The sequence below is a fragment of the Taudactylus pleione genome, unplaced genomic scaffold (genome assembly GCF_031769625.1).
Source record: "Taudactylus pleione unplaced genomic scaffold, aTauple2 ptg000332l, whole genome shotgun sequence".
Classification (NCBI taxonomy): Eukaryota; Metazoa; Chordata; class Amphibia; order Anura; family Myobatrachidae; genus Taudactylus; species Taudactylus pleione.
In genome coordinates this window covers 3,006,903-3,028,719 of record NW_028284733.1, presented here as the reverse complement: position 1 = coordinate 3,028,719, position 21,817 = coordinate 3,006,903, and the positions used below count along the sequence as shown (strand labels likewise).

Below are 21,817 nucleotides of genomic sequence, written 5' to 3'. Positions count from 1 at the left end.
CGCTCACCCCTAATATATATATACTGTGTACTTTGGGGGTTACAGCACTCTTTAACGGTCAAGCCAGCCGGCCCTTTACTTATGACACAGGCGCACGCTTGGCACTACTTTGTTGATGCACGTGCGGCTACTGCGCACACAATTCACAAACACAGAAAAAATATTTATTTATTTTTTTTGCCCTTGGGGGGAGCACCCTTGATGGACAGAGCACCCCCTGGACAACACTACAGCACCTCTTTAGGACAGGGACACTACACAGGACTTTTGAGTGGACACAGCCCCTATGGAGAACTGACTGCACAACACAGTCCAGCCAGCCCCTATGGACTTTGGAGGAGTGGACACAGCCCCTATTGACAACAGCAGCACAGCACAGCACAACACAGCCAGCCCCTATGGACTTTGGAGAAGTGGACACAGCCCCTATGGACAACAGCAGCACAGCACAACACAGCCAGCCCCTATGGACTTTGGAGGAGTGGCCACAGCCCCTATGGACAACAGCAGCACAGTGCAGCACAGCACAGCACAACACTACACTGCACTACACTACACTACACAGCCAGTCCTAACTCCCACCCTCCCTCTTCATTGTCCACAGCCGAGTGAGAAATTGGCGCCGACGCGGGTACCTTATATAGAATCCAAAACCCGCGAGACCCGGAAGGCGTGATGATGACGTTTTGCCTCGATTTCAGATCCGAGTCAGGCGGGAAAAGTCGAGCCTGACTCGGATCGGCCTCGGATCGGGGGGGCTCGGGGGGGTTCGGATTTCAGAAATCCAAACCCGCTCACCCCTAGTTATTACCCTCATGTATCACTATAATCCTCTCTCCTCTATATAATAATATCACATATTAGTTTGCACTGGGAGCTGCGGTATTACCCTCATGTTTCACTATAGTCCTCTCTCCTCTATACAATAATACCACATATTAGTGTAGCTGGGAGCTGTGTTATTACCCTCATGTATCACTATAATCCTCTATCCTCTATATAATAATACCACATATTAGTGTGTGCTGGGAGCTGTGTTATTACCCTCATATATCACTATAATCCTGTCTCCTCTATATAATAATACCACATATTAGTGTGTGCTGGCCCTGGGAGCTGTGTTATTACCCTCATGTATCACTATAATCCTCTCTCCTCTATATAATATTTCCACATATTAGTGTGTGCTTGGAGCTGTGTTATTACCCTCATGTATCACTATAATCCTCTCTCCTCTATATAATAATAAAACATAGTAGTGTGTGCTGGGAGCTGTGTTCACCTCTCCTCATATATCACTATACAGCATACTTGCTGACATCTCGGCAGGGTAATCCGGGACGGAGCTGGCAGGTCCGTCCAGCAGGGAGGATGGGGGCGGGTCAAAGAGGCGGAGCGGGGGCGTGCCGATGCGATCGCGTCATAGTGGCCCCGCCCCTCCACTTTGTAATGCCAATATTACTGGCATTATAAGGCAGGGGGCGGGGCTACGATGACGCGATTTGCGCTGAATTGCATCATCACACCCCCGCACCGCCCACTTTTGCGGCTGGCTTGGGGGTTAACGGGGAGCCGGCATCTATTCCGGGGGACTTACCTAGTCTTGTGGGGTGTCGGGAGCGGCACCCGATTTTCGGGAGGCTCCCGACAGTCCCGGGAGAGTAGGCAAGTGTGCTATACAGTCCCCTCTATTGTAAATAATAAAATATTACCACAACTTAGTGTGCTGGGAGTTGATAATTAATATTGCCTCCTTCAACTCTACCATCAGGGGCAGTGTGCAGTCTCCCCTGTGTGTCACTTACCAATTTCTCATGACACAGGCTGCTGCTAGATGCTCACTGCTCTGACAATTTTAGTGTGGCTGCCATGGAGGAGGAATCGGTTCCTGTTGCATTGTGAAGAGTAGACGTCGGAAGGGTAATGACACTACTGCCATAATACAGGCTGAACTGCCGCAGCATGGCACTGCTGACCACCCGTCCATCTACCTCTTGTCTTCACACATACAGATGTGCTGGGCTCGGGGCTCTAGGGAAGAAACTGTGACACTGCGAATACGCACTGTGATAGGCGGACCGGCCTCCGCTTCCCACAACCCTGCGGTGGCTGGCCTATTGTATATTAAGTAGAGATGTGCGCCGACCCCCGTGTTCTGGTTTTGGTTTTGTATCTGGATCTACTCTGGTTTTGGATCTGGATTGGTTTTGCCAAAACCTCACATCCGTGTTTTGTTTTCGTGTTTTGGTTTTGGATCTGAATTTTTTCTTAAAAAATCATAAAAACAGCTAAAATCACATAAAATGGGCCTTTTTTTGTTCCTACAGTATAATTTACCTCAATAACAATTATTTCCAGTCATCTCCAATCAATTTTGTCCACCTCACAATATTATTTGCTTAATCTAGTTAAGGCCAAAAGATTACATCCACCTAGCTAGCTGACTAAGCTAAGTGACAAAGTGGGCGGCACTAACATGTGGTAGTTCAGTTTCTAATTTCCAACATGAATACAGTGTGTTATACAGTGTGGGTTGGATACACCAATAGTGCACTTACTGTGACAGCAGTGTCAGCAGAGCGGGGTTGCTGATGGTGTCCTCAGTACATGGAATGGCAGTGCTGTGGTACTGCCAGTGTCCTCAGTGAAGGGTACCGGTGATGTCAGCAGTGCGGGGGTGCCAGCGGTGTCTTTATTGCAGGTTTGCTGGCTGTGTCGGCAGAGCGGTGGTGCCAGCGGTGTCCTCATTGCAAGTTTGATGACTGTCGGCAGTTCAGGGGTGTTCTCAATGCAGGATGCCGGCGGTGTCGGCAGAGCGGGGTGCCAACGATGTCCTCATTTCAGGTTTGCTGACTGTGTCGGCAGTGCAAGGGTGTTCTCAATGCAGGGTGGCAGCGGTGGCGGCAGAGTGGTGATGCCAGCGATGTCCTCAGTGCAGGTTTGCTTACTGTGTCGGCAGTGCAGGGGTGCTGGTGGTGTCCTCACTGTGGGAGTGTCGGCAGTGTCGGCAGTGTGGGGGTCGCTTCTGGCGTCCTCAGTACGTTGGACAGCAGTGCAGGAGTGTTGGCAGCAGTTGAGTCGGCAGCAGGGGATGCTGCAAGTGGGGGTGTCGGTGGTGTCGGCAGCGGGGGGTGCCGGCGGTGTCAGGTAGTGGGGGATGGCGGGCACAATCTTTTTTCCCTCCTTTGTAATGTTTTCAATAGGCTTAACGCTGATTGACTGAGAGCCGTGACAGATGGCTCTCTCAGCCAATCAGCGTTAAGCCGGCTGAAAACAAAACCTTGCGAGTCGACAGAGGGGTCACGAGTTTTGCCTCAGGTCAGGGATCCGGGGCAGGCAGGGAGATCCGAGCTGGGCTCGGATCGCCACGGATCCCCGAAATTCGGGTGGGTCCGGTTCTCAGGGAACCGGACCCACTCACCTCTAATATTAAGTGTAACAATGTCACGCGTGCTCCGCCCCATCACATCCGGACTCACGCATGCTGGAGAAACACAGGGAAAGAGGTGCTGGGGAGACACAGGGAGGATGGTGCTAGAGAGACACACAGGGGGTAGATGCTAGTTAGACACAGGATGATTAGGCCAGAAAAACACAGGGAGAGAGGGATGGGGATGGAGAGACACAGGGGGATTAAGCTGAAGAGACTAGCAATTTATTATCTGGTTGGAACTCTGTTGCATTATGATTACATTGGTTATATTCCTACGCAACTAGGCAGCCTCCATATCATGTGATCTGCTATAAGAATAGTGAATATCATTCAAGACAATGGGCCTGATTCAGCAAGGATCACAATTGCAAAGCTGTACACAGGTAGCTTTGCTATTACATCCTTGCTATTATGCCAATGTAGCGTGAGGTCGCAGACTGTGATCATCACCGCGACCATCGGTGGTTGATGGTCGCAATGGTGGACTGCGCCAGGGCTCTGGCCTCAGCTTACTCAGGCTGGCTGGCTTGTGAGCCCAGGACACTACGTTGATCAAAGCAGATCCTCGGCTGGCCACTCCCTGAAAACGGGGGAGACATGACACCCTTTACCGGGAACGTCAGAATCCCCCGCCCTCACAACGCCATTAAATGCCTCTGCCTGTCACTCAGGCAGAGATATTCAAGGGTCTGTATGCAACAAAGAAGGACCCATCCTGCACACTTGATAATTGGGAATCTGCATTCAGCAGTGAATTTGCGTTCAGTGCTGAATCAGGCCCAATATTTGCCTCAGAAGGCTCTATTTCCGTATATATTTCCAATGCAGAGAAACCACCTTATGGGTCAGAAAAGACTCTCAATCACAAATGATTCATAGAGATTGCAAAAAAAAAAAAAACATGGGGTAGCTAAGTGATAATTGTTTGTTTGGACCACACCAAAAATAGAAAGCCCAGTGGGGTGGCAGAAAAATAACTAATATTGACGCTGATGATCTAGAACAAATTGAGTGTATTGAAGACAGAATAAGCATAAAAATGAGACAAGATGGATAACATACACCAAGACCCAATTATGTTCGAGATTCTATTGGAGTTGTTGCCCACATCAACCAATCAGATTCTACTTATTTATGTAGCACCTTCTAGAGGATAACAGCTACAATTTGATTGGTTGCTATTGGAAACCACTCCACTTCTTAAAATCTGCACTCTAGTAAATATAGCCCTAATTGTTCTGCCAGAGACAAAGCCAAAAGACAGAGGGTCTGATTCAGCAGCGCACGCAAGTGCACTGTTGGTCACAGATTTCCGGTTACCGTGAATCTGCGTATGTGCAGGACCCATTGTGTGAGTGTGCAGAATGGGTCCTGCATAGTTACATGACATGATGATTGACAGGCAGAGGCATTTAAGGGGCGGTGTGGAGGCAGGGTCAGCTGGCGATCCCTGAAACAGAAGCGTGTCCTCCCCATTTTCCGGGAGTGGCAAGCCCAGGGACTTTGTCTAAGCAGTGTCCTAGGTTTGCAAGCCAGCCAGCATGAGTAAACGGAGGCTTACTCAGCTGGCTGGCAGCCCGGCACTGACCTCCATCATGACCATCGACCACCGAATGTCGCGATGATAATCCCAGCCTCTGACCTCCATTGCAGTGCTGGGATCGCTATTGCAGCAGGGGTTGTCATACACCTCCAGCTGCATTTGCATAATAGCAAGGACTTAATTGCACAGCTGCCTGTGTGCAGCTTTACAATTTCAATCCTTGCTGTCAGACCTAGAGTCCCTATACGAGTGGCTGTGCCATGCCTCGCACCACTTATCTCTGCACTTATTCCTATAAATTATGAAAAATGCATGAGGAGGACTTTACAAATACAGAGTGAGATGTATTTTTTATTGGAACTCAAACATTGTATCACTGGAACATCACACCACTGCTAAACATCCTGTTCAGTCACGATTTGTGCAAAGTTCCACCAATACTATGCTGAGGCTTGTCTTATGTCCAGGATTCCTCCTGACATGCCAGAAATAAGCAGCACTGTCCTGTGGTTTGCTGATCCCGAAAGAGTTGTGTCCAGGAAATCCAACTGTGGCCACAACGCCGGTGATGTCACCGTTAGTGTGTCACTGGCCCTCCCTCTTTTCTGCTCAAGCCCACCTCTTGGCCCGCCTCCTTCTGTGTATTCTGGCTGCTGGAGGACGTGATTGACTGACTGTTTTCCTGACTTAGTGATGGTTGTTCTTATTGATCCCACAGAGCTGCAGCACATATATTTTGGTGTGAATGCAGGTATAGTATAACCTTAAATCTGTAGTATATAATTCAATTACAATTAATAGTATAAAGTCTGCAGCATCCTTCCTCCACTCTGTCCCATTGATCCCTTTCTTCTACCACCATGCACCCTCCCTCTTGGAACTTTTTCTTTGTCTCCATCTTATCCAATCTCCATCCTTTTTTCCACCATTCAAAGTAGAGGTGTGCACCGGCCACTTTTCGTGTTTTGTGTTTTGGTTTTGGATCTGGATCTTTCTTCGTGTTTTGGATCTGGATTGGTTTTGCCAAAACCACCCTTTCGTGTTTTGGGTTCCGGGTTTTGTGTTTTGGATCTGTATTTTTTTGGAAAAAAGCTTAAAAACTGCTAAAATCACAGAATTTATTTTTTTTGTTCCTACGCTATTTTTAACCTCAATAATATTAATTTCCACTAATTTCCAGTCTATTCTGAACACCTCACACTTCACAATATTGTTTTTAGGCCAAAAGGTTGCAACGAGGTAGCTGGATGACTATGCTAAGCGACACAAGTGGGTGGCACAAACACGTGGCCCACCTAGGAGTGGCACTGCAGTGGCAGACAGGATGGCAGTTTGAAACACTAGGCCGCAAAGAGTGCATACTTGGCGCTGCTATTTTGTTGATGCACGTGCGGCTACAGTGCACACAATTCACAAACAGAAAAGAAGAATTTTTTATTTTTTTTGGAGCGCACTTTGGGGGTTACACCACCCTTTAACAGATGAGCCAGCCGGCCCTTGATTTATGACACAGGCTCACGCTTGGCGCTGCTGCTTTGTTGATGCACGTGCGGCTACTGCACACACAATTCACAAACGCAGAAAATATATTTTTATTTTTTTTGGAGTGCATTATAGGGGTTACACCACCCTTTAACAGATTTATGACACAGGCGCATGCTTGGCGCTGCTGCTTTGTTGATGTACATGCGGCTACAGCGCACACAATTCACAAACAGAGAAATAAATTATGGGTTTTTTTGCACTTGGGGGGAGCACCTCTGATGGACAGATCACCCCCTGTACAACACTATAGCACCCCTTTAGGACTACAGCCTTTATGGGACACTGTACAACACATCCCAGCCAGCCCCTATAGACTTTGGAATGGACACAGCCCCTATGGACAACAGCAGCAAAACACAGCCCAGCCAGCCCCTATGGACAACAGCAGCACAACACAGCCCAGCCAGCCCCTATGGACTTTGGAGAAGTGGACACAGCTCCTATAGACAACAACAGCTCAGCACAACACTACACAGCCCAGCCAGCCCTAACTCCCACCCTCCCTCTTCACTGTCCACAGCCGAGTAAGAAACTGGCGCCGACGCGGGGACCTTTTATAGAATCCAAAACCCGCGAGATCCGACAGCGGGATGATGACGTTTTGCCTTGATTTCAGATCCGAGTCAGGTGGGAAAAGTCGAGCCTGACTTGGAACCGGCTCGGATCGGGGGGGGGCTTGGGGGGGGGGTTCAGATTTCAGAAATCCGAACCCGCTCATCCTTAATTCAAAGTCATTTAAGCCATATCGCCCACAATACTCCACCTTTTTCTCTCCCATCATCTGTCTATCTTTCCCATCATTTGTCTATCTTTAATCCCCCTAGTAACCAATTTTGCTCTCCCATAACCTATCCCTAGCCATTGCTTCTCCATCTCACCTATACATTCTCACCCTGTTTTGCCAAACATCCTACAATCTCTTCCCTCATCACACCAGGCACATTCCTCTCTACACTCTCTCTCTGCTTCCCTCTATATCACACTCAGCTGGTGCTGATCCATCTACATCTTTCCTGGGATTCCATGTGCTTTTATTTTGCCATAATGAAATGGCAGAACCTATACCAGACAGCTCGATTGCAGCTACGCATAATCTAGGTGTATGGGTCAGGAGTCAGACGTTAGGGGGGAATAATCTGGAGACACCAGCTCACTTGCTCCATTAAAGAATATTTGCATGAATGATACCTCAAAGTACCTTGTTGACCCTACAAGTATTCTCAAAGCTGTAATTAATTTATTTCTGACATGTATTTGGATCAGAATAGAACATTAAAGTAAACGGCGGCAGCAAGGGATGGAGAAGACCTGTCACATCGCTTCTGATGCCAGGAGGTAAGATAGGGAAAGTTAGGGGAAACAAATACCTCCAATAACAGGCTCCACTGCGGCATTCCCCCGCTGCTGCTACAGACCGCAAAGGCTCCAAATTGTCCCAAAGGAGAGCTATAAACATTAGCCAAACATTATATATTTTTTGGTTTATGATATTTACTTTTATTTTATATAAATTTTTTGCCTTACATATTTTAAATACATATGTTTTAAGTGCACAGTTCGCGATACACTAAGTTTTATTATATGAAAAATTACATTACTTTCACACTACCACATTAATATATTAGCGCTGGTATTTCTTAGTTTTGTGATATTGGATACCCATACTGAGATGCTTCTCACAACAAGCACTGAATGTTTATCAATGTTTTTTAAACAGAATTGTACATTATTTCATGTAAAACAAATGTATCCAGTATTGATATAAAGGGGCATGTGGAAGCTCTGAGATGTATAAATGGGCATGAGGGGGCTCTGAGGTGTATAAATGGGCATGATGAGGCTCTAAGGTGTATAAATGAGCATGATGAAGCTCTGAGGTGTATAAATGGGCATGATGAGGCTCTGAGGTGTATAAATAGGCGTGATGAGGCTCTGAGGTGTATAAATGGGCATGATGAAGCTCTGAGGTGTATAAATGGGCATGATGAAGCTCTGTGGTGTATAAATGGACATGAGGGGCCTCTGAGGTATATAAATGAGCATGATGAGGCTCTGAGGTGTATAAATGGGCATGATGAAGCTCTGAGGTGTATAAATGGGCATGATGAAGCTCTGAGGTGTATAAATGAGCATGATGAGGCTCAGAGGTGTATAAACGGGCATGATGAGGCTCTGAGGTGTATAAATGGGCATGATGAGGCTCTGAGGTGTATAAATGAGCATGATGAAGCTCTGAGGTGTATAAATGGGCATGCTGAGGCTCTGAGGTGTATAAATGGGCATGATGAGGCTCTGAGGTGTATAAATGGGCATGATGAGGCTCTGAGATGTATAAATGGGCATGATGAGGCCTTGATGTGTATAAATGGGCATGAGGGGAGTCTTTAATAGAGTGGTAAGAAAATGGCCTTAAGTCTGACAAATAAAGTGGTTGTAACCCTACAGTGGTTGTGGTCATATCCCCTAGTCATGCACCCTCTTCGGGAATCTGAAAAAATAGTAACCATACTGTAACTACGCATATACGTATCTGGCTATATCAAAAAAGTTCTGTATTTCTCATTATTTTTACTGTTTCTTATATATGATGCACACTTACCTGACACATTCACTTTGACACATTGTGAATTATTCAGGTTGTAGGAATTTGTAGCTTTATCTATTCCTGGATAATAACATTCTGTCTCTCTCACATCAGTGATTTTCAGTGAGCAGCTGTTTGTGCCATTATGTACAAGAGATGTGCGGCCTCTGTACTCTTTTATTACTTCAGATGGGTTTTCACCATTGTAAATCTGTGGGTATGCAATAATATGGTACTTAAACCATATCAGATGGACGTCTCCATGGTCAGACGGGGCAGTGTATGTGCAGGGAATCACCACATCAGAATTATTCAGTGCTAGAATGGTTTCTGGGAACTGGAATGTCCATTTATCTCTCTCTGAGACTGAAAAACACACTTTAAAAAACCAAGTAAATGAAAAAAAGAAACATGCACAATAAGCTAAAATGTCATCAGCAGTTAAACATAAAGTTATTTTTTTAATATTAAAATAAGATAATAATAATAATAATAATGCAGTGCTAGTAAAAGTTTAAGAATTTGAAACCATCATTGATTTGAGCTAAGTTGCTTTAACCACTTAACTGACCAAGTTTTTGTTTACCAGAAATGCTCCAAAATTGTTGTATTTTTATGATTGAATTAGGCCAAGAACACCTATAGTATCTAATACTTAACCAGCTATCAGGCACACCTGGGAGGATGTGGGGGGTTAATATACATTTCCTCGATGGCTGCTCATCTCTGGAGCCGCCGGGTGGGGTCTTGTCATGATGACCAATCAGCAGTGATTGGCAGCAAAGTCAGTGGGGGAGGGTGCAGGAATGCAGAGGGGCTGGGAGGTCCGTCTGCTAGTGGTGGAAGATTATCTTCTGACAGCCACCCACTGTGTGTTACTGACAGGTTGCATTGTTTGTGACCTTGTGTGGTCCCAAATGATGCGACCATTCCCGGCAAGTGGTTAATATTTCTTACACCAGTGATGGCCCACCCACATTCCATTGCTCACCCTATACCCTAACAGGTCCCCAGACCTGATGTAGCAAATGGCTTCAATTAGTTTCTATCACAGTGCCTGTGATGTTGTCAACTCTCTGACCATGCTCACTGGTTAGTGTAATCATCTCCATGTGTACATTATACTGACAGCAATCCCGCACATTTTGTAATATAGGCATGCATTTGGGTGCACATTTGACAATGTCCTGATCATTGGCTATAGGAGGTTCTTGGGCCTGTGGTTCCGTACCTAAATATCAGGTTATGATGAGCTACTCAGTTCTTATGTCTGTAAAAGTGTATAACAGGGAGTACATATCTGAGTATCTGACACCAACCCTGGCCTATTTTCTGACCCTGATTTTAATTTATTCACTTACTATTGATCTGCACTTCCTATCATGACCTCTGGTATGTTCCTAATTATGATCATGTCTCCAACCCATTGTATCTACAGCCAGGGCCGCCATCAGGGGGGGACTGCCAGGACTTGAGCCCTGGCACAGACCCTGGCATAACAGGGGGGGGGGGCCCGCCGCCTCCTATCACCCAAGCACAGCTAATAGCAGCCCCACACTACCCCATGAACAAAAGAAGGAGGCTCAGCTGCTACTACTGGCCACCGTCGCAGGACCGGTCCACATTAAGTAAATGGTGGAGTGTCCACTCAGGCCGCTCCATCAACCTTAAGCCAGACACACAAAGACTTGCCCTATGTATAATTAAGTTTGTTTTGGACTGTAGTCGGCACTGGTAACGTCATGACATCACGCTGTGCCGCTGAGCCACGATGAGTGAGGAGCAGCGTCTGCTGGGGGAGGCGAAGAGAAGAAGTCAGACAGAAGTACTTGGAGCCTTCTTCAAGGAAAAAGGTAAGTAAGTCAGAAAATGCTGGGCAGGGCAGATGGCAGAGCACTGATTTCATCTGGTCCAGTCATATTTATTAAACCATGGTTGTTTGTACACCGAGTGACGCAGTTAGCACACCTCGGCCCTCTCTCTGTCCCACCACAACCAATTTCCAGCTGTTTGGGCTTGTTTTGTTCAGTACATTATCAGCTTTTATTGGGAGTTAGCACTGAATGTGTGAAACAAATCGTTTTTGTCATAAAAATTAGTTCTTCTTGGAGACGGTGTACTAACAACCCTGATGTTTTTTGTTATATTTGTGGCAAATATAGTGTTGCAAAGAAAAAAATATATAATTGTATTCGTAAAACAAGCGTATCAGGCTTATTTTCACATAAACCAGCAAGACAAGATTTGGGTGCCTCACAAAGTTTGTAAAACTGCATGGAATCACTACGCAATTGGACTAAAGGTGATTGAAAAGTACTTAATTTCAGTATACCTATGATGTGGTGTGAGCCAAAAGATCACTTGAGTGACTGCTATTTTTGTGCTGTAAATGTGAAGGGTATGAATCGATTTAAGAAACGCAAATGGGAATACCAAAGTATGAATTTTGCAAAACAACTGATACCACATAGCAAAGATTTGCCTGTACCATCATTCAGTTCTTTGTACGAAGTTGAATGTGATGATGTGGAAATGTTAATTTCATCCAGTGCAAGTGACAAAACAGATGAAAGTAAGTTTGAAGAAGGTTCTTCTACAAATTTTCTCAAAAGGATCTAATCGATTTCATTTGTGACTTGAATTTATTGAAAAAAAGGAGTTGAGCTTTTAGCATCCAGACTTCAAGAAATGTCGTATCAAAATAGAGTGCAAGCCATATTGCTGTTCTCTAGCCAAGATAACAATCTTGTGTATTGCAACAATATTCTGGAACTTCTCCAGATGATGGGCTTACCAGAATATCGAGCAGAAGACTGGCGGCTCTTTTTGGATAGTTCTAAAAGGACCTTAAAATGCGTATTACTGTACAATGGGAATACATTTACGTCGATTTCTATCCGTCATTCAAGAAAACTTAAAGAAAAGTATGAAAATATGAAGTTAGTTTTAGAAAAAAATGCTTATTCTCAGCATCAGTGGTCTGTTTGTGTTGATTTAAAAATGGTAAACTTTCTTCTTGGGCAGCAAAGAGGATATACTAAGTATCCTAGTCACATATGCTTACAGGATAGTCATGCAAAACAAAAGCACTTGCAGCAAACCGTATGGCCTCAAAGAGAAGTTATAACTGTAGGAGAAGCCAACATCATTCATGAGCCCTTAATTGACAGGAAAAAAATCATACTGCTGCCTCTCCATATCAAACTGGGTTAATGAAACAATTTGTAAAAGCATTGGACAAGTCAGGCGATTGTTTTACGTATATTTGTCGAACACTTCCATCTCTTAGTATTGAAAAATTAAAGGCAGGAATTTTTGATGGCCCACAGATATGGAAACTGGTGAAGAATCCACATTTTACCACATCTATGACTGAAACCGAATCTGAAGCATGGCTGAGTTATGTGTCTGTCATTCAAAAAATTTTAGGCAATCAACTATCATGAATTATGCTAAAATGTTTTGAGAAAGTAGGTGCCAACATGAGTATTAAAGTACATTTTTAGTACAGCCATTTAGATCACTTCCTATCCAATTTCGGAGATATTAGTGAAGAACAGGGTGAAAAGTTGCACCAGGATACTCAGGTAATGGAAGAAAGATATCAAGGAAGGTGGAATCGTCAAATGATGGCCGATTACTGTTGGAGTCTGCCCGCAACAAGAATACAAAACAAAAAAAAATCCTACAAAAAACAGTTCTCATAACTTCCTAACACTTATGTATGTAATTATCCTGTGTATTTTTATAATATTTTATGAATCAAATTTAATCAGTATAAAAAAAATATTTTTAACTATTACTAAAATTGTTTAATTAAAATTTTCATAAACGTTAAAGACATATGCATATCTCAAAAACTAGAGCCAATTGAAAAACAAGCATAAAAATATATATATATGTGTCTTGCGCTTGTAAATATGAAAGATAGCAGCTCATATATATAGAATATCATAAATGTGTGAAAAAATTAGCGCTTATGAGTATAATTTATATAGCATAATAATCATACAATAACTGTTGTAATGTTTATAGTCCTTTTGGACAAGTTAGGAATGGTGGTTGCAGCGATAATGTCACGGTGTGAACTGCAGATGTGAATAGTCCATGGAACAATCCTCTCTCCATAGCTATCCCTACCTCATGCAGTTGTGGCCTCCTTTGAAACCATCTCCTCGTGAGCCTGATGAGTTCCGACTTTTGGTTTGATGGCGATTTATTTTTAATTTTACAAGTAAAAGGAACCGCAATGGGGAAACCTTTTGCCCCCGGATATGCTAATCTTTTTGTGGTGTGGTGGGAGGATGATCACATATGGAATAACAATGCATTTATTGACAAAATTATAACGTGGAAAAGGTATATAGATGAACTTCTCTATATTTGGAATGGTACAGAAAAAGAGCTCCAAGAATTCCAAGCATTTATGAACCTTAACATCTTAAACTTAGAATTACAACCACCCATAGTAGGGAAATTGTAGTCTTTTTAGACTTGGAAATCTATATAAGAGATGACCAACTTCATACACATAATCACAAAACAGAAGTAAGCTGGAATAATATCTTACCAGCCCAAAGTAACCACCATAGAGATTGGTTAAGAAATATTCCAAAGGGCCAATTGAAAAGGATAAAAAGAAATTGCACTGAAGATTCTACCTTCAATTGATGTAATGTGGAATACAAACCTTACCAAAGTATTGTGAAATGTTAATGCTTCAACTTCTGGTCCGGCGGCCATTGATTTCCGGTCTCCGAAACGCAAGCTATGTATTTTGGAATGCAAGCTCAGCAACTTCCGGTTTGGTAGTTATTTACTTGCGGTTGGACGAGCGTAAATTCTTGTGCATTTGCTGGAAAAACCCAGGGAATTAAGCTTAACAATTAATTTTGGCTGGGGCACCAAAAGTTTTGTTGTCTCCTTGTGATGATGTATAATGGTTATTTCCAAAGTGAACAAACTACAATTGATGTCGAGTACTGATGACATCATTCTCCATCACATGGATGGGGAATTTGGGTGGGAAAAATCAGACACATCTTTTGGATATTTTCTTTGATTAGTTTGATTGTTAGGAGTATAAATACATGTACTGGGGTAGGTTGTCATCAGGCTTCTGGCGAAGGACATACGCTCCGAATCGCGTTAAGCTGGTGACATAAGGAACTAAAGGAAAAAACACATCTTCTATCCTCAATTGGGAAAAGGAGGGAGAACAGAATTCCGGAACTCTGAACACCCCCTTACCCATACCATCTAGGAGGGTACCTGAATCTGTGGTTATCCTGTTTACACCTATATGGTGTTTAAATCATTTTAAATGTGAGTGTGATGTGCAAATAAATTCATGTTTTTATATATGACAATATTGCACTACATTCTTATTCTCTAGTTTTCTTCAATTTGAGAAAGAAAAATCCATGAGAGGATAACTTGAGAAGAAAAAGTAAGGTCTGAACAAAAAATAAAATTTAAGGCTGATTGCCTATAGAGTAAGAGCCTTTATCTGAACTTTATTGTGATAAGCGCCATTGTGAATTACCAGTTTATGTTATATTTTGATTCTTTGGAGAGGAACCATCTAATAACAACAGTTTTCACAAAGCCAACTGATAAGAATATATTGTTAAAAGCCCAGAGTTGTCATCCGAAATCCGAAATCTCTTATTAATGGGCTTCTTTATTCCCAGATGGTTCATATTTTTCGTATTAATAGCGATTTTGATACGGCAGTGTTGCAAATAGATTCCCTTGTACAGAAATTTTTGGAGAGAGGTTATTCTAAGAATCAGCGTCTCGATTGTAAAACAAAAGTTCTCTCTTTAAATAGAAATGATTTATTACATGATAAAAAAGTGACAAGGGATTCCCATACTAAATTTACGTGCGTGAATAATTATAATGTGGCATCACCATTGATTAATGGCTAAACAATTATGGCAAATATTGTAAAGTGATGAATCTTTGCTGCTTAAAAACCATCAATTGACGACTTGTTACTCTAGAGGCCGTAATCTTCGTGATATGCTTGTCAAAACTAACACATGTGACAAAAAGATTAATCAGCACTACTCTTTTTTGAGTAATACCAGACTAGGTTGCTTTAAATGCATGTTTGTCACCTGTCAGTTTTTATTGACAGGTGACACATTTAGACACCCCCATTCGGGAAAAATTTATAAGATACAGAATTACCTTAATTGCAATTCTTCATTTGTCATCTATCAAATTATTTGTCCTTGTGGTTTGAATAACATCGGTAAGACCGAACGGAAATTTAAGGAGCGGATGGCTCAGCATCGGGCAGCGATACATGCTGCTTTATTATCTAAAACTAGTGACCAGCCAGCACTTTTGTGAATTTAATCATCCTCTCCACAGTTTACGTTATAGGATGATTGAGTTACTTAAGTGTGAAGCCCGATGGAATCATAGATTAGATGTGAGCCATCCAAGAGGCTTAAATGATAGTATATCGTTTGCATGCTTTAGGTAATGATTTTTATTAGTAAGGTGCATTTATTTATTGCAATATTTAATGTCCTTAATTTGGTATAGATATTCGATAGGTAAGCTGTATTTTTACTGTTTCTTAGATGCTTTTTATATTAACTTGATTTCTAGTTAAACTTTGTTTGTTACATTGTATTCCCTCAGTCTACTACCGGTAGTCATGGTGATTGTACGCTAAGAATGGTCAGGTGACTGGACGTCTTTTGTTTGACGTCAGTTTCAAGCGCCGCAGCAGGATGGGTAAGTGGTCCCTCCCTGCTTATCGGCATTCACGAGGTGGACATGGGTATATAAGGTATGTCTCTTTTATTGTGTTTGTATCCTGATGACAATATGACAATATATTGAAACGTTGATATATCTACTGCTGTCCGCAGCCTTTATTTCTAATCTGCAAGCTACGAGTGCCGCACCTTGCTATATTTATATATATATATATATATATATATATATACATATACAAAAAGTAACGGTGTGTTAGAGGCACTGAAACGTTGCTGTGTGCATTTTTTGTATTAAAACTGGAATATAGTGCCACTAGTGCCGCGTCTGGTGGATGAGTATGAAATTTATTATGAAGGCGCCTGGCCAAGTGTATTTATTGCTGGGAGAGCCGGACACCATGTTCATTTGTGTATATATATATAATCAATTGGCTTTGCCCACGGCACTCAAACATCTGCGGTGCCAGTGGTATGTGACCACACCATTTAAATAAAAAGTTCATACAAACTCAGCACTCACCATTATATTCCAAACTGTACTTATGATTCCAGGGAATGTTAGTTCCAAAGCTTTGCAATTGTTTGTCAAGCTGACCAACCACATCACAGTCTTCCCATTCTGGTCAGTCCTTATGCTGACTTTCAAAATTATGAGCATATATATATATATACATTTACATGTGTATATAAGTTATATAAATGTGTGTTTTTATATACTGTATATATATATATATATATATATATATATATGTATGTGTATATATATATATATATATATATATAATATCAGCAAATGTGGGATGGCACTCAGTGAGACTCCAATATGATGTACAAAATCACAGCACAACTTTGCTTCACTTATCAACGTTTCAGTGTGTTCACACTTTTATCAAGAAATCATGTCTCCATAAAAGTGTGAATGCACTGAAACGTTGACAAGTGAAGCAAAGTTGTGCTTTGATTTTGTACATCATATTGGAGTCTCACAGAGTGCCATCCCACATTTGCTGATATTTATATACCCTTCAGGGAAGTGCACAGGAGCATTCACATTACAGAGCGGGTGCTGGACTTTTGTGTGATTTTATGTATATATATATATATGTGTGTGTGTGTGTGTGTGTAATATATATATATATATATATATATATAATATGTAAGCCCTCCTCCGTGGTTTCTGTACTGTATGGGAAGGGGGAGGGGCTGACTATTTTCTCAGTCCCGGGCCCCACAATTTCTGATGGCAGCCCTGAAGCTACATAATGTAGAGAAAAATACAGAGTGCAGACAGGGGAGAGAGACAGGGACATGCAGACATCAAGGTGGTAGGGAGGGAACATAGAGCTACAGACACAAGAAGTGAGAAGGGAGTACTTACTGTGGTGTGTCTGCAACATTCTTCTTCCTGGGCTGTGTGTGCCTGACAAAACAGCTGACCTCCAGGGAGTCCAGGCTCCAACGCCGATCACACGTCTGCAGTGCAGAGGATCCATCATCTAACAGCACTAGTTGGTGTGCTGCTGGCGCTGGCTGAGTTAATTAATGAATGACTCAACACACACAGCTTAGCTCTGTGATGGGTCATTTATATAACACAGGCCAGCACTAGTAGCTTGCGCTGCTTTGTAATAGTGCAAAAACTTATCAATTGATTCTGCCTGCTGTCGGGCCCCCTAAGCTGTTGGGCCCTATACAGGAGTACTGGCTGTCACCCCCTGATGGCGGCCCTGGGTAGCTTAGTATTTGTGCTTCTGCCCCTCCCCCCTCTTCCACCCCACCCCATAAGTGCTTCTGCCTCCCATTCCACATCCCCTATGTGTCTCTGCCTAACAGTACACTCCCCATGTGTGCCTCTGTCCCTTCTCCCCCTATGTGTCTCTGCCTAACACTGCACTCCCCATGTGTGCTTCTGCCCCTCCCCCCTCTTCCACCCCACCCCATAAGTGCTTCTGCCTCCCATTCCACATCCCCTATGTGTCTCTGCCTAACACTGCACTCCCCATGTGTGCCTCTGTCCCTTCTCCCCCTATGTGTCTCTGCCTAACACTACACTCCTCATGTGTGCCTCTGTCCCTTCTCCCCCTATGTGTCTCTGCCTAACACTGCACTCCCCATGTGTGCCTCTGCCCCCTTCTTACCCCTATGTCTCTCTGCCTAACACTACACTCCCCATGTATGCCTCTGCCCCCTTCTTACCCCTATGTGTCTCTGCCTAACACTGCACTCCCCATGTGTGCCTCTGTCCCTTCTCCCCCTATGTGTCTCTGCCTAGCACTACACTCCCCATGTGTGCCTCTGCCCCCTTCTTTCCCCTATGTGTCTCTGCCTAACACTACACTCCCCATGTGTGCCTCTGTCCCTTCTCCCCCTATGTGTCTCTGCCTAACACTACACTGCCCATGTGTGCCTCTGCCCCCTTATACCCCCATGTGTCTCTGCCTAACACTACACTCCCCATGTGTGCCTATGCCCCCTTCTACCCCTATGTGTCTCTGCCTGACACTACACTCCCCATGTGTGCCTCTGCCCCCTTCTACACCTATGTGTCTCTGCCTGACACTACACTCTCCATGTGTGCCTCTGCCCCCTTATACCCCCATGTGTGTCTGCCTGACATTACACTCCCCATGTGTGCCTCTGACCCTTTCTACCCCTCTATGTATCTGCCTGGCACTACACACCCCATGTTTGCCTCTGTCCCTTCTACCCCTATGTGTCTGTGCCTAACACAACACACCCCATGTGTGCCTATGCACTCTTTCCCTACCATTTGAGTGCCTCTGCCCTTCATGCACTCCACTTATGTACCACTGACCCCCATCACTTGCTTTCCTCCTCTGAGTCACATTCCAGGTCTGGCCAATTTGTGGCTCTCCAGCTGTTGTGAAACTACAAGTCCCAGCATAACCTCCCACTGAAAGCATGTTGGGACTTGTAGTTTCACAACAACTGGAAAGTCAGAGGTTGTTCAGGCCTGCATTATCCCATCTTTCTACCCATCCAATCTGTTCTCCTACTTTCTTCTCCTATCTGCCCTCAACATTCACTTTCCTTTATGCCACACCTTTATACCCACTCAACTTCCACTTCTCCACTCTTTGTCTTTCCATCCTAATCTTTTGTATGTACTACATAGAACCATGGCCTTTGGCTGGCGATCAGAAGACGCATAGAAGAAGGGAAAAGCAACCAAGTTCAACACCACATAATTGAATCTAAGGATGGTAGGTAAGTACAATTCTTACTCAGCACTCCACACTACACCTTTGCGACCACCAGGCTTTGGAAGGGAGGGGGGCCCTGCACGATCCACTTATACTGGGCCCCATGATTCCGGACGGCTGCCCTGATGACGCCACTGTATATATATTAGAGATGTGCATGGAACTCCGTTTTGGCAAAACCACCCTCTAGTGTTTTGCTTCACGTTCAAGCTGCCAACACTTGGAACTGAAGACTAAGGTAGGGACAGTTAGGGCAATTTGCTCCGGACAAAAAACTTTCTTATACGAGCACCCGGACCTGCCTCACATGTTTTTCAAAAGAGCTTAAACATTTAATGGTTTCAGTGTTGCATCTGTGATTTTATATATCTATTTTCTTTCTTGGTTTTATTATTTTTTTCTGGTCTTATTTTGATTTACTTTCTTATTGTTTTATTATTTTATATCCATTTTTATTTACTCATTAGTTTCTTCATTGCAAAAATGTTTTCAACTTTCCTTCATACTCACCTCTAATTTAACCTCTAGTATTAGAGCTCGTTTTATTCTTTTACACTATACAACTTCTCTATAGCTGAGCAGCTCTTTAAAACCTATTTCCATTTAGTGCAGTTTATTCAATATATCTATATGCTGGACCAATAAGCTGTGGCACCCCTGGAAGTGTCCCGAGGCACCACAGTTTGGGAACCACTGCCATGGTGTAATACACTCACACACCAAACACAATTCATAATCTGATTTATCAAAGCTTGGAGAGAGTTTGGTTGGTACTTTATCTCTCTACAAGCTTTGATAAATCAACTCCTAAAGATGATCGGAGATTACTAATTTAGTCATCTTACCTTGAAGAATAAGTATTAAAAAAAACCCTTTCAGGCAGATGATGCACTGGCTCATTATCCCAAGCATTGTTCAGGTCCTTTCTCCTTTTCTTTTATTGCCGTAATTTTTTCTCATAAGTTCCTTAAGAGTTCCTATAGAAGGACACAAAAAGTTACAGAGAGCCAGGTGCCTCTCAACATTGTCCCAACACAGCAGCAGATCCCCGGTGAGCCAGTCTGACTCTAAACAACACACTATGGCAATCTTTACATACTGACAGATTTGTTCAACCTTGTAGAAGAGAGGACACCTCATAGTGAGTTGTGATCTAATTACCATGTGTTTGATTGATTTGGTATGTACAATAAATTATCTTCCTTGATGAGCCCAACTAATAGATGGTTACAAAAGGAAACTTTTTTGCAAAATTTTATATTTGTATTATACTTTGTATAATTTGCTATAAATACATAAAATGTTGGTGAAATGCAGTGATTTAACTGGAAAATTTAAAAAAAATTAATTAAATACCGGCATATTGGCTGTCCTGTTTAAGTTCCTGATTCATCAAGGATTTTCTGGTGACATCATTATTAAAATCACATGCCAACCTATATAATTAAGGGGACTATTTACTAAGCCTTGGATGGAGATAAAGTGTACAGAGATAAAGTCTCAATCAATCAACTCCTAACTGTGACATGGCATGAGAAGATTGGTTGAGACTTTATCTCCGTTCAATTTAACTCCATCAAAGGTCAAAGGCCTTAGTAAATAGTCCCCAAAGTCACTTAATATTACAAATAATTATATAGAAGCAATGGATGTCACAATTTTATTTTAATAAAAATATAATATTCTGCAGAGTACCTGTTGACATGTTCATAATGGCAACATGCACAGTGTCGACTCTGCCATAAGGTTAACAAGCTGAAATTTTGAAAACTCACCCAATCCCTAACACTAACCTTAACATTTATATTGTCAACATTATGACTATATAGATTTATCATCTTCCGACATTTTAACCACGTCGACATGGTAAAAGTGTCGACATACACAATGCAGACAATTTAACCATCTCTACATGGTACAATTACACATTGTAAAGTTGAAATAATGACTGTCACTCTATATAGTTGTTGTACCTTTTCCAGACTTGTACAGTATATCAGTAACAGCAGGTTTATCAGCAGAAAGCAGCAGACATATCTGAAAATCATTTAAAAGAAAAAAGTAAAAAAATCATGCCAACAGACAAAAAAAAGGACTTTACTGTTCCACAATGGAATGCAAACTGGAAGTACAATATAAAAAATAAAATTATAAAAAAAAAGAAACAAAAATGTTGGAGCAACAGTGATAAATTTAATAAAAAATTATATAAGTAATATAATTAAAATCATAATGTTGTAGCAGAAAACCGCCCCTGGGAAATGACTGGACTGTTATAGAACAATTATATCCAGGAACTTGAATTGACACAATGGGCCTTATACAGAGGTGTGTGCTGCTGCATCTGCTATTGTTCTTCTGCTGGAGTTGCAGTGGTGATAATATGCAGATGCTAGTATCAGCCTTCCCCTGGTAAGTAGCCTGCATGTGAATGATCAAGCCCAGAGATGATCATCTCATGGGTCTCTGCTCACTTTAACAGTGCTGGTGATTTTTGTCATGCTCAAATTGGTGCGCCATTGTGCGCACTATCAACACTTGCACCATCCCTATGGCAGGTGCAGATTCCCTGTCTGAACAGGGCCTCTGTGGCCGCAGCTCTGCATCTAAGAACGCAGCCCCTATCACTGACACGTATGCAACATAACACGCCCATCAGAATGACTTTTCTTGCTGTCACGTCAGGCCACCTCCCAGTCACACGCCAGGAGCGCCCAACACTTTTCTTCCCCATTTCTGAGACCAACT

General features: G+C 42.8%; 1 protein-coding gene across 1 annotated transcript in view; it reads right to left on the bottom strand.

The window, feature by feature from the left end:
• LOC148509090 (sialic acid-binding Ig-like lectin 12) overlaps window positions 1-21,570 on the bottom strand; it is a 60,291-nt gene extending 38,721 nt beyond the window's left edge. Inside the window, exons 1-3 of the mRNA XM_088443624.1 lie at window positions 21,544-21,570; window positions 21,043-21,106; window positions 9,121-9,528 (exon numbers count right to left, since the gene is read on the bottom strand). Coding sequence (XP_088299750.1) covers window positions 9,121-9,528; window positions 21,043-21,106; window positions 21,544-21,570 — 499 coding nt within the window. The remainder of the gene's footprint in view (window positions 1-9,120; window positions 9,529-21,042; window positions 21,107-21,543) is intronic.
• Between the last annotated feature and the right edge of the window lie 247 nt (window positions 21,571-21,817).